Source organism: Myotis brandtii, unplaced genomic scaffold, assembly GCF_000412655.1.
Source record: "Myotis brandtii unplaced genomic scaffold, ASM41265v1 scaffold1289, whole genome shotgun sequence".
Classification (NCBI taxonomy): Eukaryota; Metazoa; Chordata; class Mammalia; order Chiroptera; family Vespertilionidae; genus Myotis; species Myotis brandtii.
Window position 1 is genome coordinate 251372 of NW_005354543.1, and position 19273 is coordinate 270644.

Here is a 19273-nt window from a genome sequence, read left to right on the forward strand (position 1 = left end):
AGATATATATGTAATACTTTGTAATACTTTAAGCAATAAATATATATTTTTAAAAAAGGAAATTGTAAGTTCACCCATACTCTAACATATGAAAACCAACACCGTAAGTGCAACCATTTGTCAAAATGCACATTACAAACACTTAAGATATATTACTAATCTTCTGAAGCTGGAGGCTAAAGCAAACAGCACTTAGCATAAAAGTGCAAAAGAGACATTGGAAGGCCAATGGACTTCAGCAGGGCTGAATATCAGCACAAGTTTGCCCAGCTGTGATTGCAATGGTTCCAGGCAATTTCCTGACCTGATCATCTTTACACTGTATACCTGATTTTACCTTTGATCTGCCTGTATGCATTGCTAAAGGGCAAATGTGTATTCAAAGTGAATTAAAAGCAGGCAGGACCCAGTCTCTGTGTTCTTCTTCATGAAAGTGATTCCACCTGGCCCTCCAAATGCCTTCTAAATTCATGTTATTTTTTTTTAGAGTTGAATAATGGGATACAAACTGTCAATTTTATTACAGAGCAGACTTTAAATTACAGACTTTACAGAGGTGTTTATAATTACATGGGCAGCAGGTATCATAATTTCCTTCTTTATATTGAAGGCCAATAACTGTCTTAAGTCAAGGAGCAAGTAGTAATTTTATCAAATAAAACAAGAAATCAGTATTTTTATGAGGGAATCTGATTCAGAGACAGATTTTCATTTCCCCCTCCTTCCTTTAATAACGGAACACCTGATTTTTGGCTGGACACATCTCCTAGGCCAGTGGTCGGCAAACTCATTAGTCAACAAAGCCAAATATCAATAGTACAACGATTGAAATTTCTTTTTTTTTGCCTGGGCCTGGCCACCCGCCCTCCTGACCCAGACAGACCAGACCGGGCGCTCCCCCAGGGCAGGGCCAAGCTGGGGACCAGTACGTGAAATTTCTTTTGAGAGCCAAATTTTTTAAACTTAAACTATATAGGTAGGTACATTGTTATTAACTTAATTAGGGTACTCCTAAGGCTTGGGAAGAGCCACACACAAGGGGCCAAAGAGCCGCATGTGGCTCGCGAGCCAGTTTGCCCACCACGGTCCTAGGCGAAGACTACATTTCCCGGCTTCCATTACAGCCAGGTATGACAAAGTTCTGGCAAATGGGATGTCAGTGGAAATGTTATGTGCCTCTTCTGGGTCAGGCCTATAAAAAGAATGGGTGTGTTGCCCTGTTGAAGCACATTCCCACCGGATGATGGTTGTGGATAAATTTATATTTTTTGTATAATGTATTTATTGTGTTGTCGACCCTCCTACAAGCCATCCTGAATTCGCCGGGAAGGTCGTGGCATTCTGATATAATAATGTAATAACTGTGCTTCATTTGGTCTTTTGAATGGAGGCTAATCATTTAGAAAACATGGACATACAATAATTTTATGCACGTAGGGATGAGTGGTCTATATACCTTCTCAGATATGCCTCATATCTTCTTTATTTCACCACATCAACCAATGTGCATCACTTCTACCTATGGCTACTATGAAGAAACATCAGGATTTTAATGAACTGCCACCATATTTTCCTGAAAGAGTAATTGGCAAATTTAGTCGAAATTTATAATGCCCTTCGTGATCACATAAAACAAAATTCTAAGTCAACCACAATCTCCATTTAGATGGTCTTCAAGCAGTGTGCCTTACAATATATACAATATGCCATGGAAAAGTATACGTTAGTGAAACCCATGTAATATACAATAACTCACGAGTCTTTATGGCAGTAACAACCACATGATTTCACACATACACCAGGAATAAAACATGGTAGCATCAGTGATATGGGAGCAGAATCACATTCATATTTCCCTTTCAATATGTCTCAAATAATGTCAATAAAAAATAGACAACACTGTAAGTATACTTATGGAAACACTGCTTCTTTTAATATATTTATAAATACTAAAAATTACTTATGTTTGGGGGAGAAACCAAGATGGTGGCATAGGTAAACACCAGAAATTGCTGCCTTGCACAACCACTTCAAAAATACAACTAAAAGACAAAATGGACATCATCTAGGAAGGCTGGCTGAGTGGAAATTCTATAACTAGAAGGAAAGAGAAAACCACAATGAGACTAAGGAGGTGCAGAAGTAAAGTGCAGAGGTACAGAGGCGCGGGCAAAAGGGCTGGCAATGGAGGACGCCGGTGTCTTTTTCAATCGGGAGGGAGTCTCAAGCTCCCCACGGCTCTGAACTCCAGTTCCCAGTTCCCAGCGAGTCCCTGGGGACCCAAACTCATGTGGGGAGAAACTGGACTGTATGGCAGCGGGCGGAACTCAATGGCGGCTTTCTCTCAGAGGTGCTTGCAACGATTACCGCGGGACACTGAGACCCGGGGCTTCTCCGAGCAGGGCTGAGGACCAGCCATAGCTGTTTGCTCTGCCCTATTGATTCCCTGAGACCCTGCCCCACCCAAGCTGCAAGCAGAGGCTTTTGCATATGAATGGGCTGGCCCTTTGAGATCTAAAATTACCTAAAAAACTGCAGCTGGGTCAGAGAGACCCAGAACATCCAAAAGAAGGCACAAGGCCCCACAGCAGCTTGCATTGCTTCACAGCTGGGCCTCATCTGGGCACATCCAAATCCCAAACAAAGAAAAAGAATCTGCAGATCTCTCCATAGCTCCTGCTGGGTAGCCTCAGGAAGAGGCTAAATTAGCAACTCCTAAGAGATCCAAGAGCCCGTGTACCCAGTGGTCAGATTGGGACCATCCAGATTACAACTCCTCAGATCAATAAGGGACACACTCAGGGGGCAGAATCAGTGAGCACCAAAGCCCCATTGAAGCTAGTCTTGCCCCATAAGGGTGTCTTCAGCACAGAAGTTCTCCCACTGCAGACACAGCTAATTCTCACAGCCAATTGGCCTGGAGGTCAATTCCTCCCAGTGATAACTACAACAATCAAGGCTTAACTACAACAAGACTGTGCACAAAGCCCACAAGGGGGTGCACCAAGAGTGTCTACCTCAGGTAATTGGGACACTTAGCACAGAAAGGCACTCTATCGACACAGCGAAGCATAAAAAATGCCGAGACAAAGAAACAGGACACAAACGACAGAATTGGAGGAAAGCAAACTGTTGGATATAGAGTTCAAAACCACACTTTTAAGGTCTTTAAAGAACTGTCTAGAAGCCGCCGATAAATGTAGTGAGATCTTAAAGAAGACTGGTGAGACCGCCAATAAATGTAGTGAGATCTTCAAGAAGACTGGTGAAACCCTCGATGTTGTGATAAAGAACCAACTAGAAATTAAGCATACACTGACTGAAATAAAGAATATTATACAGACTCCCAACAGCAGACCAGAGGATCGCAAGAATCAAGTCAAAGATTTGAAATACGAAGAAGCAAAAAACACCCAACCGGAAAAGCAAAATGAAAAAAGAATCCAAAAATACGAAGATAGTGTAAGGAGCCTCTGGGACAACTTCAAGCGTACCAACATCAGAATTATAGGGGTACCAGAAGAAGAGAGAGGGCAAGATATTGAAAACCTATTTGAAGAAATAATGACAGAAAACTTCCCCTACCTGGTGAAAGAAATAGACTTCCAAGTCCAGGAAGCGCAGAGAACCCCAAACAAAAGGAATCCAAAGAGGACCACACCAAGACACATCATAATTAAAATGCCAAGAGCAAAAGACAAAGAGAGAATCCTAAAAGCAGCAAGAGAAAGAAAATCAGTTACCTACAAGGGAGTACCCATACGACTGTCAGCTGATTTCTCAACAGAAACTTTGCAGGCCAGAAGGGAATGGCAAGAAATATTCAAAGTGATGAATACCAAGAACCTACAACCAAGAATACTTTATCCAGCAAAGCTATCATTCAGAATTGAAGGTCAGATAAAGAGCTTCACAGATAAGAAAAAGCTAAAGGAGTTCATCACCACCAAACCAGTATTATATGAAATGCTGAAAGGTATCCTTTAAGAGGAGGAAGAAGAAAAAGGTAAAGATACAAATTATGAACAACAAATACACATCTATCAACAAATGAATCTAAAAATCAAGTGAATAAATAATCTGATGAACAGAATAAACCGGTGAATATAATAGAATCAGGGCATAGAAAGGGAGTGGACTGACTATTCTCAGAAGGGCAGAGGGTGGGGTGGGTACTGGGTGGAGGGGAGCTATGGGGGAAAAAAAGAGGAACAACTGTAATAATCTGAACAATGCCAAATTGCAATCCCTGATATTGACTGAGACTGCAGGTCCAACTATAGGATTTCCCAATTCTTTGGCTTTAGGGTTTCCCTCTGCTAGAAATTTCAATGTGAGGAATATATTATGAATGTGGAATAAAGTCTTCTGGACCCTGTTTACATTTTAATTGTTTCTCCCGAGTATGAATTCTGATCTCAAATATGGTTCACGTACCAAGTGAACCACAATGTTTGCCACATTATTTTGTTTTAAAAATATATTTTATTGATTTTTTTTTACAGAGAGGAAGGGAGAGGGATAGAAAGTTAGAAACATAGATGAGAAAGAAACATCAATGAGCTGCCTCCTGCACTCTCCCCACTGGGGATGTGCCCGCAAGCAAGGTACATACCCTTGACCGGAACCGAACCCAGGACCCTTCAGTCTGTAGGGCAACACTGTATCCACAGAGCCAAACCCCTTAAAACACCACATTCTTTATATTTGCTGGGCTTCACTCCAGCAATAATTATCAGATATTGAATAACATATAAATGAGAATATATACTTTGGCACCTTTGTTACAATTTTTAAAGCATAATTTGATCATGCGCAATGAAATTGGAACATTGGTTAAATCTTTGGGCAAATTCTTTATATTTTTACTGTTTCTATTTAGAATGATTCCTTCCAATTACTAGTAAGTTTGAGTACAGGTTAAAAGCTTTGCCATATTCTGCTTTGGTAACGTTTCACTCCATTATTTTTTGTTGAGTGAGACACCACTCCTGATTAAAAGCTTTGCAAACTCATTATACTTATAGGTCTTCTCTCCTTACGAATTGTATCGTGTTGAGAAAGAAACCAATGGTCATTTAAAAATGTGCCTACTTCTTCACATTTGTAAGGCTTCTCTTCACAATGAATTATCTGATGTTCAATAAGATCACACTGACAAGGAAAAGATTTGCCTCACTCCTTACATCTGTAAAGTTTCTCTCCACTATAAAGTCTCTCATGTACAGTAAATCACGAATATCTTTAAAGGCTTGTCCACATTTTTCAAATTCATAAGGCTTCATCCCAGTATGACTTCTATGGCGCTAAGTTCTCACTGCTGGTAAGGAACTAATGGCACTCCTTGTAACTGTAAGGCTTGTCTCAGGTATATACACTTTGCTGTACAATATGGCAAGAACACTGGTTAAAGGCTTTGCCACATTCTCTATATTTCAAAAGGCTTCTCTATATTATGAACTCTCTGATGATAAGTAAGAGCTGAGGACCTACTATAAGCTTTGCCACATTCTCTACATTTATAGGGTTTCTCTCCAGTATGAACTCTCTGGTGATAAGTAAGATTTGTTGCCCCACTGAAGGCTTTGCCACATTCTCTACATTTATAAGGCTTCTCTCCAGTGTGAACTCTCTGATGCTTACTAAGATTTGAGAACTTACTAAAGGCTTTGCCACACTGTCTGCATTCATAAGGCTTCTCTCCAGTATGAACTCTCTGATGTTCAGTAAGGGTTGAGGACCTGTTGAAGGCTTTGCCACATTCTCTACATCTATAGGGCATCTCTCCAGTATGAACTCTCTGATGATAAGTAAGGTCTGTTGCCACAATGAAGGCTTTGCCACATTCTCTACATTTATAAGGCTTCTCTCCAGTATGAAGTTTCTGATGTCGATTAAGGTTTGAGGAGGTACTGAAAGATTTGCCACATTCACTACATTGATAAGGGTTCTCTCCAGTGTGACTACTCTGATGAAGACTACACCTTGAGGGCCTCCTGAAGGCTTTGCCACATTCTCTACATTTATAAGGCTTCTCTCCAGTATGAACTCTCTGATGATAAGTAAGAGATGAGGAGCTGGTAAAGGCTTTGCCACACTCTCTACATTTATAAGGCTTCTCTCCAGTATGAACTCTCTGATGAAAAGTAAGTGTTGATGCCGCACTGAAGGCTTTGCCACATTCTCCACATTTATAGGGCTTCTCTCCAGTGTGCACTCTCTGATGATAAGCAAAGCTTGATGTTGCACTGAAGGCTTTGCCACATTCTCCACATTGATAGGGCTTCTCTCCAGTGTGCACTCTCTGATGATAAGCAAAGCTTGATGCCGCACTGAAGGCTTTGCCACATTCTTTACATTTATAAGGCCTCTCTCCAGTATGAACTCTCTGATGTTGAATGAGGATTGAGGATTCAGTGAAGGCTTTGCCACATTCTCGACATTTATAAGGCTTCTCTCTGGTATGAACACTCTGATGACGACGACACTTTGAGGACCTCTTGAAGGCTTTGCCACACTCTCCACATTTATATGGTTTCTCTGCAGTATGAGTTATCTGATGGCCAGAAAGGGTTGTGGAGCTCCTGAAGGCTTTGCCACATTCTCTACATTTATAAGGCTTCTCTCCGGTATGAATTCTCTTATGATAAATAAAGGCTGAGGACCGGCTGAAGGCTTTGCCACATTCTCTACATTTATAAGGCTTCTCTCCAGTATGAATTCTCTCATGTTCACGAATATTTGAAAGGAAATTAAATGTTTTACCACATTCTTTACATTTATAATGTTTTTCTCCAGTACGGATTTTCTTAAGTTTATTTAGATTGAGTATTTGACTGAAGAGTCTCGTACACGGATTAAATTTGTAAGCTTTCTCTCTGGTATGAATATTATCTTGTTCAGTATGATTTGAAAATTGTTTCCAAGGTTTGTCACATTTTCGTTTGTTTGTTTTTGCCACAGTATGAATAAACTGAAGAATACTTTGATTTGACATTTGGTCAAAGACTTTTCCACCATTATAATGGTTCTCTGGAAGCTGAATTTTCTGGTGTATATTAGAATTTGACCCTTGTTTAAAATTTTTCCAATGTTCCTTGCATTGGTAACTTCTGACTTCATTGCATATATTCTGGTAATCATTGAAGATGGAAAGGGCTTTAGTGACAGCTATAATTTCATTAAACATGTACTCTTTCAAATAACTATTCTGTGATAACTATTAAAACATGATGTATAAAAAAAAACAACAACACTCCTTCCATGCTGGTGTGACTTCATGGGGTGAGTAACAAACCATGAACCAGGAGGTCACAGTTTGATTCCTGGTCTGGGTACATGCCTGAGCTGTGGTCTTGATCCCCAGTGGGGAGTGTGCAACAGGCAACCAGGCAGTCAATGATTCTCTCTCATCAGTGATATTTCTCTCTCTTCTCCCTCTCTTAAATTGATAAAGACATATTTAAAAAAAATTCCTAAATTTATATAAATTATAGACATTTGTATAAAAAACATTTCTCAATGGAAGTATAATGATACCTTAATACAGAAGTCAACAAATTAATTGAATTTAAACTTTCTATGAGTGTAAATCACTATATTCTAGAAATGATTGAAAATTTAATCCCACACTACACTGTAATAATTCTTATATTTAGAGCATAGTTTATTAAATTCCTAGATTTCCAGTATTTTCATTCCAAGAATGTATAATATTAAAAACATTATATTTGGTCTTCACATTTAGAAACACATTAATTAACAAATATAACTAATTTTAATTGGGAGTATTACCAAATGTGTAATATTTTTGACATCATTAATTGACAATGATTTTATTATGAATAACTGTACCAGGTTACTCCTGTCCATGTTAAAATAATTTTTTCTCATCTTACACTCCTCCTCAAATTCCAAGGCTTTCACTAAATGTACATTATCAAAGCCATACCTTCCATATCTTACCAGTATTATTTTAGGGAATAAATCTCCTATTTTTGGCTTTTGAAAAAAGGCCTGGTTGTCTTCGGATAAGATAGCTGAAAGATATGAAATACAGTTTCAGTTAGGACATTCAGGGGAATAAATACACACTGAATTTACCAACAATTACTCACCAAATTACATGTCTGAGTACTCCAAAATTAAGTTAAATGTTCAAAGCAAGACCAAGACAGGCAGAATAAGGAAAAGTCACATCAAAGAGGGTTAAAAAGTTGCTTACATTTTTCAACAAAACTTCAAAACACCCTAGCAAACTGTGGCAGTATTATAAGAAAACTCCCACTTCCCAGTTTCTTCTCTGAGGAGATAGAGATGACGGTACAGGATATGTTCAATGATCTTGTGGTTTTGTAGCATCTTGAAGAACATGTTTTTGTTCTGCATGATACAGAGTGCTAAAATAATGGCATTACTGGTACATGGTGAATGCATTGTAATGGCTGCTAAAAAGAAAAAGTGGGTGCCTGGCCCACATGGTTCAGCGGCTGTGCATCAACCTATGAACCAGGGCGTCACAGTTCGATTCCTGGTCAGGGCACATGCCCGGGTTGTGAGCTCAATCCCCAGTGTGCGGGGTGCAGGAGTCAGCGGATCAATAATTATCTCTCTGGGGGACATATGTAATAATTTCAACAATAAAGAACTATTAAAAATAAATAATAATTCTCTCTCATCATTGATGTTTCTATTGTTCTCTCTCTCTTCCTCTCTGAAATCAATTAAAAAGTATTTAAGAAAGAAAAAAATGCCGAAACCGGTTTGGCTCAGTGGATAGAGCAGCCGTGGGCAAACTACGGCCCGCGGGCCGGATCCGGCCCATTTGAAATGAAAAAAAAAAAGCCCGTACCCTTTTATGTAATGATGTTTACTTTGAATTTATATTAGTTCACACAAACACTCCATCCATGCTTTTGTTCCGGCCCTCCGGTCCTCCAGTTTAACCCATTGTGGCCCTCGAGTCAAAAAGTTTGCCCACCCCTGCTCTAGACAAACAATCAGCAAAGAAACAGCAATCCTAAATAATGCACTAGATCAGATAGACTTAATTGACATCTTCAGAACACTTCACCCCAAAGCCACAGAATATACATTCTACTCAAGTGCTCATAGGACATATTCAAAAATAGACCACATATTGGGTCACAAACAAAGCCTCCTCAAATTCAAGAAGGTTGAAATCATACCAAGCATCTTCTCAGACCACGATGGCATAATATTAGAAATAAACTACAATAAAAACAACCCAAAATACTCAAACACTTGGAAGCTGAATAGCATGTTATTAAATATTGATTGGGTTACCAATGAGATCAAAGAAGAAATTAAAAACATCCTGGAAACTAATGACAATGAAAACACAACAATCCAAAACCTTTGGGACACAATGAAAGCAGTCCTGAGAGGGAAGTTTATAGCTCTACAGGCCTACCTCAACAAACAAGAAAAAATGGTAGTAAATCATCTAAATCTACAGCTCAAAGAATTAGAAAGAGAGCAACAAGAAAAGCCCAGAGTGAGCAGAAGGAAGGAGATAATAAAGATTAGAGCAGAAATAAATGACATAGAGACCAAAAAAACAATACAGAAAATCAATGAAACCAAGAGCTGGTTCTTTGAAAGGATAAACAAGATCGACAAACCTCTAGCCAGGCTCACCAAAAAGCAAAGAGAGAGGACCCAAATAAACCAAATCAGAAATGATAGAGGCGAAATAACAACAGACCCCACAGAAATACAAATGATTGTTAAAAAATACTATGAACAACTCTACTCCAACAAACTAGACAACCTGGAGGAAATGGACATATTTCTAGAAAAATACAACATTCCAAAACTTAATCAGGAAGAATCTAAAAATCTCAACAGGCCAATAACTATGGAAGAAATTGAAGCAGTCATCAGAAAGCTTCCAGCAAACAAAAGCCCAGGACCAGACGGCTTCACAGGGGAGTTTTACCAAACATTCAAGGAAGAACTAAAACCTATCCTCCTCAGACTACTACAAAAAATCCAAGAGGAAGGAACACTTCCAAGCTCATTCTATGAAGCCAGCATCACCCTAATACCAAAACCAGGTAAAGACAACACAATGAAAGAGAATTACAGGCCAATATCCCTCATGAACATAGATGCCAAAATCCTCAACAAAATCTTAGCAAATCGGATCCAGCAGTACATCAGAAAGATCATACACCATGACCAAGTAGGATTTATCCCAGGGATGCAAGGATGGTACAATATCCGCAAATCAATCAACGTGATACATCACATAAACAAATTGAAGGAAAAAAACCACATAGTCATATCAATTGATGCAGAAAAAGCATTTGACAAAATTCAACACCCATTTTTGATAAAAACTCTCAGCAAGGTGGGAATAGAAGGATCATACCTCAACATAATAAAAGCCATATATGACAAACCCACAGCCAACATCATACTCAATGGACAAAAACTAACACCATTTCCCCTAAAAACAGGAACAAGACAGGGATGCCCACTCTCACCACTCCTGTTCGACATAGTACTGGAAGTATTAGCCATTGCAATTAGGCAAGAAGAAGAAATAAAAGGCATCCAAATTGGAAAAGAGGAAGTAAAACTGTCCTTATTTGCAGATGACATGATATTATACTTAAAAAACCCTAAAGACTCCATCAAAAAACTATTAGACTTAATAAAAGAATTCGGCAATGTAGCAGGATACAGAATTAACGCCAAGAAATCTATGGCATTTCTATACACCAATAGTGAACTTGCAGAAAGAGAGACTAAAAAAGCAATCCCATTTACCATCTCACCAAAAAAATTAAGCTACCTAGGAATAAACTTAACTAAAGAGGTAAAAGACCTCTACTCAGAAAACTACAGGACGTTGAAAAAAGAGATAGAGGAAGACATAAAGAGATGGAAGAACATACCATGTTCTTGGATTGGTAGAATCAACATCATTAAAATGTCCATACTGCCCAAAGCAATCTATAAATTCAACGCACTTCCCATTAAAATACCAACGGCATATTTCACAGACCTAGAACGAACTCTCCAAAAATTCATTGTAATAAAAAAAAGACCCCGAATAGCTGCAGCGATCCTGAGAAAGAAGAAAGTAGGTGGGATCTCAATACCAGATATCAAGATGTATTACAAAGCCACTGTTCTCAAAACTGCCTGGTACTGGCACAAGAACAGGCATATAGATCAATGGAATAGAATAGAGAACCCAGAAATCGGCCCGAACCAATATGCTCAATTAATATTTGACAAAGGAGGAAAGAACATTCAATGGAGCCAAGATAGTCTCTTCAATAAGTGGTGTTGGGAAAATTGGACAGATATATGCAAGAAAATGAAACTAGACCACCAACTTACACCATACACAAAAATAAACTCAAAATGGATAAAGGACTTAAATGTACGACGGGAAACCATAAAAATACTAGAAGAATCCAAAGGCATCTTGGTTTCTCCTAGCGGAACTTCTTTTTTTAATAAATGGAAGATGGCAACGTAACCACGAAACGAAGTACGTTGAGTCCCAGGACTGTCTGTATCTACACAAAAGCCTACAAGGTGCTCTTTATAACATCTTCATAATTTCAAAAAAAATTGAAGCAACAAAGGTGTGTGTCAACAAGTGAATGGATAATTAAACTGAGGTATATACAATAGAAAATTATTCAGCACTATAAATAATACATCAAAACATGAAGAGATAGGATAGAAACTTAGATACATAGAATTAAGTGAAAGAATCCAATCTACCTGGTCAGGTAGCTGAATTGGTTATAGCATCACCCAAATATACCATGGATGGGGATTCGATCTTGGATCAGGGCACATACGAAAATCCATCATAAATAAATGTATACATAAGTGGGACAACAAATTGATGTTTCCCTCTCTCAAAAAATCAATACAAAAAATAAAGAATCCAATTTGAAAAGGTGACATATTATAAGATAACTATGACATTTCAGAAAAGAAAATGAAGAACCCAGTAAACAAATCAATGGTTACTAGAGTGTAGGGAAAATAGGGAAGAACAGGCAGAGTAGAGAGAATCATTAGATCCTAGAAGCTAATCTGTATACTATCATTTTGGAAATGTGCCATCATAAATTTTTCCTCATCTTTACAGTGTACAAAGCTGCAGTGAACCCTAAGGTGAACTACAACTCTGAGTGATAATAATGTGCCAATGTAGCTTCCAATATATAATCAATGTACCACTGGTAAAAAACATACAGAAGGGGCAGGTGATGCAGGGAGCATGTGGGAATTGTCATTAACTCTACAGCATTTTGCTGTGCATCTAAAAGTGATCTTTATTTTGTTTTGAAAATATATTTTTATTGATTCCAGAGATGAAAGGATGGAAACATCAATGATGAAAGAGAATCATCGATCGGCTGCCTCCTGTATGCCCCACACTGAGGATCTAGCCCACAACACTGCATGTGCCCCAACCAGGAATCGAACTGTAACCTCCTCATTCATAAGGTCGACACTCAACCACTGAGCAAGAGCAACACGGGCCTGGCTAAAAGTGCTCCTCGATCACAGACTTTTTCTTTGAAGTATCTGATCTCAGGTCCGGGAAGCTTTCTTATCGTTTTTTGCTGTTGTTGTTGTTGTAATCCTTACCCAAGGATGATTTTCCACTGATTTTTTATGTTTACATATTTTTAAATATAGTTTTATTGACTTCAGAGAGGAAGGCAGAGGGAGAGAGGGATAGAAACATCAATGATTACAGTGGTCATTGACCGGCTGCCTCCTACATGCCCCACTCTGGGGATCGAGCCCACAACCTGGGCATGTGCCCAGACTGGGAATCGAACCATGACCTCCTGGTTCATGGGTTGACGCTCAACCACTGAGCTATGCCAGCCAGGCTCCACTGATTTTTAAAGAAAGTGGAATGGAGGGACAGAAGGGGGAGAGTGAGAGAGAAAGAAACTGATTACTAGCTCTCCACACATGCCCCAATGGGGCAGGGATTGAACCCATGACCCTTTGGTGCGCGGGCGGATGTCCTAACCACTGAACCACATCAACCAGCATTTTCCTATCATTTTTTCATGCACATATAATAAATAAACATTTGTAACCTACATAAAAAACAACAATACAAAAAAAAACCCAACAATACAAGATGTCACTTCAGAAGAATAAGGATGACCAGGATCAAAGAAACAAAGTATAGGGGGATGGGGGTGGCCAGGGAGAGGTCAATGTTGGGAAAAGGAGACATATGGAATACTATATGTAATACTTTAAAAAATAATTTTAAAAAAACAAAGTGTATCAAGTGTTTTATAAACTGTTGAGAAAATGGACCCTATACATGGCTTAATGAAACATCAATTGGTGCCAACAGTATGAAAAACACAGTAGCATTTGTCAAAAAATTACAAACAGAATAATCCCATGATGCAGCCATCCCATTTCTAGGTATTTATAAAAAAAGAACATTTACAAGAGAAATGACAAGAGACATTTGCACATCTGTGTCCATTCTAATGTTATTCACAAAAGCCAGTGATAGGTGGAAACTACTCAAAGGTTCATGCATAGTTGAATTAATGAAGAAAGTTTACTATATACGTACAATGGGAGACGATTCTGCCATGAAACAGAAGTAGATATCATCAATTGATATACAGAGAGAAACCTTCAGGGCATTTTTTAAGTGAAGCACACAAGTGACAAAGAGAAAGAAACCGTAGGGTTTCCCTTAGGTGAGTAATCTAATGTCCTTCACCTCAAAAAAAAAAAAAGGGAGTTACGGGCCTTGCTTTTAAAACAAATGAGGAAGTAGTTTTTTAATGCATATTAAAGATGAATGTTTTGAGAAATCAAATGCACAAGGTGAGTATACTGAATACCACTGGACTGTACAGCTACAGATGGTAAAGATGGTAGATTTTTAATCACGTTATTATGTTTTTTAAAATCCTTATTGATTTTTATAGAGAGGAAGGGAGAGCAAGAAACATCAATGTGAAAGAGAAGCATTGATCCTCTGCCTTCTACATACACAGCAACCACGACTGAGCCCAAACCTAGGTACGTGCCCTGAACAGGAATTGAACCGGTGACCTTTCAGTGTAGGAGACGACGATATAACCAACTGAACCACACAGGCCAGCTCTAGTCACGTTTTTTACCAAAATTGAAAATAAAAAATAACATCTAAAAGAGACAGAATTATAAAACTTTTCAAAAACTACCTTCGTTGGTAACAAGTTTTTATCTCACATAAAGAGAATATAAATTCATCCATAAAAACAAATATTAAGTGCACATATAATAAATAAACATTTGTAACCTACATAAATATAGGGGGGAGACAGAAAGAGAAACACGTGCCACTGGGCCCTACAGAATGCCTACTTGAGCGAGGCTACAAAGTCAAGTAGCCTAATACACATAGGTTATAATACATGTAACCTATGTGCATAACTACACAGGAAAAAGCAACCATACTCCAACACCTGAGCAGAAGAAGAAACAACGTGAGTTATGAGCAAAGTAGTGGTAAGGGTTGTAGACAAACATGCACATGACTTTAATGGAAATAGACATAAGGCTGACTCATATTTGAATGTCCTCCGGGTATGTGTTGAGAACTATCATTCACTTCCCTCATTTATTAACAAAAACTACAAATGCAAAAAACTAAACATGGGGTACCTATCACAACAAAGGAAACACTCAACCTGTGTGCACTGGGGCTGAGTGAGACTGAGGGATGCTGGAGTCACAGGATTTCCTTTTTTTTTTTTTTAATGTTTATTATTTTTAAATATATTTTTATTGATTTCAGAGAGGAAGGGAGAGGAGGGAGAGAGAGATAGAAACATCAATGATGAGAGAGAATCATTGATCGGCTGCTTTCTGCACGCCCACACTGGGGATCGAGCCTGCAACCCGGGCATGTGCCCTTGACCGGAATCAAACTGGGGACCTTGCAGTCCACTGGTCAAACCAAACTGGCTAGGGCAGGATTTCCTCTTAAAGGGCCTGCACACGGACTTACTCTTGGACTCATTCACTCTGAGCTCTAGCACCAGGGCATCATCAGCTGGACAGACAGGGAGAAACTGAATTGTCTGTCTGTCGTCAGTCCACAGCTGGAAGGGCAGGTTTCTGTCAGAGAAAAGTGCTGCTTGAGTCCATTGTTCATTTCTGAGACCTTCCCACAAACCAGCAAGCGCGCACCATATGGGTCTCCATCAACCTGGTTAACACTGTAGCTTTGACCTACTGACTGCTAGAGAACTTGTCCTACCCAACTTGGGGACCCGCCCAAGCTGCTTTGCTAGGTTTAGTGGCTTTTCCATAAAAATGGCCTCTTTTTTCTCATGCTTCAGACGTTCCCCAAATCCCTCAAACAAGCAGCACTTGGCTTTCATGTGCCCCGTACGTCACACTTAAGTGGCTTGAGGCTTGGCTTTGGTGGCAACTAGTTTTGGGTGGCAGCTGGACCTCTCCTGGGCAACTCCAAGGTAACACAAGCAGCAGCCATTGCCCAGCTGGTGCCGCTCAGTGGTTGAGCATTGACCCATGAACCAAGAGGATGCTGGTCCAATTCCCAGTCAGGGCACATGCCTGGGTTTCGGGCTTGATCCCCAGTGGGGGGCATGCAGGAGGCAGCTGATCAATGATGTTTCTATCTCTCTATCCTTCTCCCTTCCTCTCTCTCTAATATCAATAAGAACATATTTAAGAAGAAAAAAGAAATATCCATTTGCAGGTCGCTCTATAGCTCGTATCAAATGGCCCCAGAAAGACACATGTGGTGACTGACTTTGGCCCACACCTCCTGGAAGGCCCCATAGCCAGTCCATTTGTCAGATAGCTTCATCCTCCCCCCACCCTGCCCCCGCCAGATAACAACCCAACAACCTCCAGGAGAGACACACTCACGGGGCAGACTTGGTGGTCACTCAAGCCCCACACTCAAGAGGCTTGACCTAAGCACTGCTGCTTTTCTTCTGAAGTTGCAGTTGGTCCTCATAGTCAATCTGCCTAGGGCAGTGATGGCGAACCTTTTGAGCTCGGCGTGCCAGCATTTTGAAAAACCCTAACTTAACTCTGGTGCCGTGTCACATATAGAAATTTTTTGATATTTGCAACCATGGTAAAACAAAGACTTATATTTTTGATATTTATTTTATATATTTAAATGCCATTTAACCAAGAAAAATCAACCCAAAAAATGATTTCGCGTGTCATAGGTTCGCCATCACTGGCCTAGGGGATGATCCCTTCAGTAATATGCCAACAACAATCAAGGCTCCACGACTGCAGGACAGAAAACACAACCCACACACAGCACAGGCCTGGAGCACCTAGCTGGAGTGACTCGGGAGGGCGTGCCACTGGGCCCTACAGAATGCCTACTCGAGCGAGGCTACAAAGTCAAGCAGATGGTGCAGCTCTACCTAATACACAGAGACAAACACAAAGACCCAGCCAAGTGAAAAGACAAAAAACAGGTCCCAAATACAAGAAAAGGAGAAATCTCCAGAAGAAATGGAGGCAAGCAGACTACCAGACACAGAGTTCAAAGCAATGGTTATAATGATGTTCAAGAAACATCACGAAAACTTCAATAGAATAAAAAAGAACACGGAAACCATTAAACATATCAGTCAGAAATGAAGAATCCATTAATGAAATAAATTTAAACATTACAGGAAATCTAGAGTAGAGTAGATGAATGCCCAATTCCGTTTGGCTCAGTGGATAGAGCATCCACCCGAGGAATGAAGAATCCTGGGTTCGATTCTGGGCAAGAGCATGTACCTCGGTTGCAGGCTTGAACCCCAGCCCTGGTCAGCTCATATGGGAGGCAACCAATCGATGTGTCTCTCTCACATCAGTGTTTCTCTTTCTGTCTCCCCAATATACTGGCACTCTCTCTCTAAAAATCAATGGAACAATATCCTTGGGTAAGGATTAACAAAAAATAAATAAACAAATAAAGTAGAATAGATGACGAAGAGTATCAAATCAGAGATTTGGAATATAAGGAAGCATATTAACATCCAATTAGAACATCAAAAAGCATTGGCCTGCGGACTGAAGGGTCCCAGGTTCGATTCTGGTCAAGGGCATGTACCTTGGTTACGGGCACATCCCCAGTGGGGAGTATGCAGGAGGCAGCTGAATCAATGTTTCTCTCTCATCGATGTTTCTAACTCTCTACCCCTCTCCCTTCCTCTCTGTAAAGTCAATAAAATATATTAAAAAAAAAAAAAAGAACCATAAGAAATTTGTAAAATGTGCAGAGAATGACTAATGTTTAAAATAAACATTTCAAATCTAAATAAATAAATAAAATAAACATTTCAGCCCGGCCAGGTAGCACAGTTGTTTAGAGCATAGTTGCAGTATGCCAAGGTTGGCAAGGTTGTGTGTTCGATCCGCAATCAGGGCACATGAAAGAATCAACCAATAAATGCATAGAGAAATGGGATAACAAATTGATATTTATCTCTTTCTCCCTCCCTCTCTCTCCCCACCCCTCTGTCTTTACTGTTCTCTATTTCTCTTAAATCAATACAAAACAAATGAAAAATTAAACTAAATATTTCAGGTTAAGTATAACATGATTAAGAGACATACTAAGGAAAGATACTGAAAAACATAATCATTCCTTTTTCCTAAAGTAAACTTAAATGGAAGAACAAAATGTTTTCCTGAATATGAGGTGCCCAGTATTTCTGTAACTCACTTATTACCAAAGAAGAACATTCCAGCATGTTGTATCAGCACTTGACAATACAAAACCACAATCTGACAAAGATCTAATCAGAAAATGAAAACACATATGACACAGTCACAGGTAACTTTGGAACTGAACAAGAGAGAATCACAAGATGATAGTGATGAACAAATCGGGTAACAATGGAGACTCTCCTACAGATGGGCGATGTTCTAAGGCCACAAAGGGCAGTAACTTATTGAAAAACTTTGTGAGTTAAATAGACACATTAAACTACTGTCACACAAGGAAACTGCGGAATACACAGGAAAAGGAAGATTTGAAGTGAAAGAAAATTAGATTTGATAGAGATTCTCCTATTTCTAATCCAGTTTGTCCACTGGCAAGAAGACATGGTAGAGAAGTTGGCAGCATAAGGTATAAACCTGTACGTGCTGGCCCCCACAACAATATTAAAACTACAACTATAAAACAAAACAGCTATCATCAAGAACCACAGGAAAGCTGGCCGAGTGAAAGTTCTACAACTAGAAGGAAAGAAAAAAGCGCATTGAGACCGGGTAGGCGGTGCAGAGGCGCCAAGAACAGAGGTACGGAGGCGAGCGCGAGGCGGCTACACCTGGGTGGGCGGTTTTTTTCAATTGGAAGGGGATACAAGCTCTCGAATGCACTGAACTCGTTTATAGCGAGACTCTGGGGTCCCAGTTTCCTATGAGGAGAAACTGGACTGTCTTGCAGCGGGTCAGAAAGGGAGGGTGGCTTTCTCGTAGAGCTGCTTGCAGGGATCATTGTTGCTGTGGGGGATGCAGAGACGCGGAGTCGCGGAGACTACTGAGGACAGACATTGCTGTTTGCTCCGCCCTGGTGATTCTCTGAGACCCCGCCCTACTCAATTTACATCCCTACCCAAGCTGTGCCCAGCAACACAAAGGAATCACCTGCACTTTTGCAGCATAACCGAACAAACTGCAGCTGGGTCAGAAAGCTCCAAAACTTCCAAACCCCAAACAAAGAGGAGAAATCTGTTGATATCACTGTAGCTCCTGCTAGGTGGACTCACACAGTGGTTGACTAGGAGATCCAGGATCCAGGGTACCCTGGCCAGATACCAAATTTCAACTCCTCACATCCATAAGGGACACACTCAAGAAGCAGACTCAGTGAGCACCAAAGCCCCACTGAAGCAAGTTCTACCCCATAAGGGTGTCTCCAGCACAGCAGTTCTTTCACTGTAGACTCAGAGGGTTCTCGCAGTCAGCCAAAAATGCGGAGACAGAGAAACATGTCACAAATGAAAGAAATGGAGGAAAGAAAACTAATGGAGGACATAGAGTTCAAAACCACAGTTATAAGGCTACTCAAGAACCTTCAACGAACCTCCGAGGAACTCAGTGAGACTTCAAGGATCTTAATGAGAATGCCAAAAAATGGAAAAGAACCAGTCAGAAATTAAACATACACTGACTTAAATTAAAAATAATATACAGAGATCCAACAGCAGACTAGAGGATCCCAAGAATCAAGTCAAAG

The 19273-nt window shown here is 39.9% G+C and overlaps 1 protein-coding gene and 1 pseudogene across 1 annotated transcript in view; both read right to left on the reverse strand.

The window, feature by feature from the left end:
- LOC102252255 (zinc finger protein 420-like) overlaps positions 1-19273 on the reverse strand; it is a 254464-nt gene that overhangs the window by 17166 nt on the left and 218025 nt on the right. Inside the window, exons 12-13 of the mRNA XM_014534314.1 lie at positions 15050-15159; positions 7966-8039 (exon numbers count right to left, since the gene is read on the reverse strand). Of these exons, the coding sequence (XP_014389800.1) occupies positions 7966-8039; positions 15050-15159 (184 nt within the window). The remainder of the gene's footprint in view (positions 1-7965; positions 8040-15049; positions 15160-19273) is intronic.
- LOC102250485 overlaps positions 4621-19273 on the reverse strand; it is a 297308-nt pseudogene continuing 282655 nt past the window's right edge.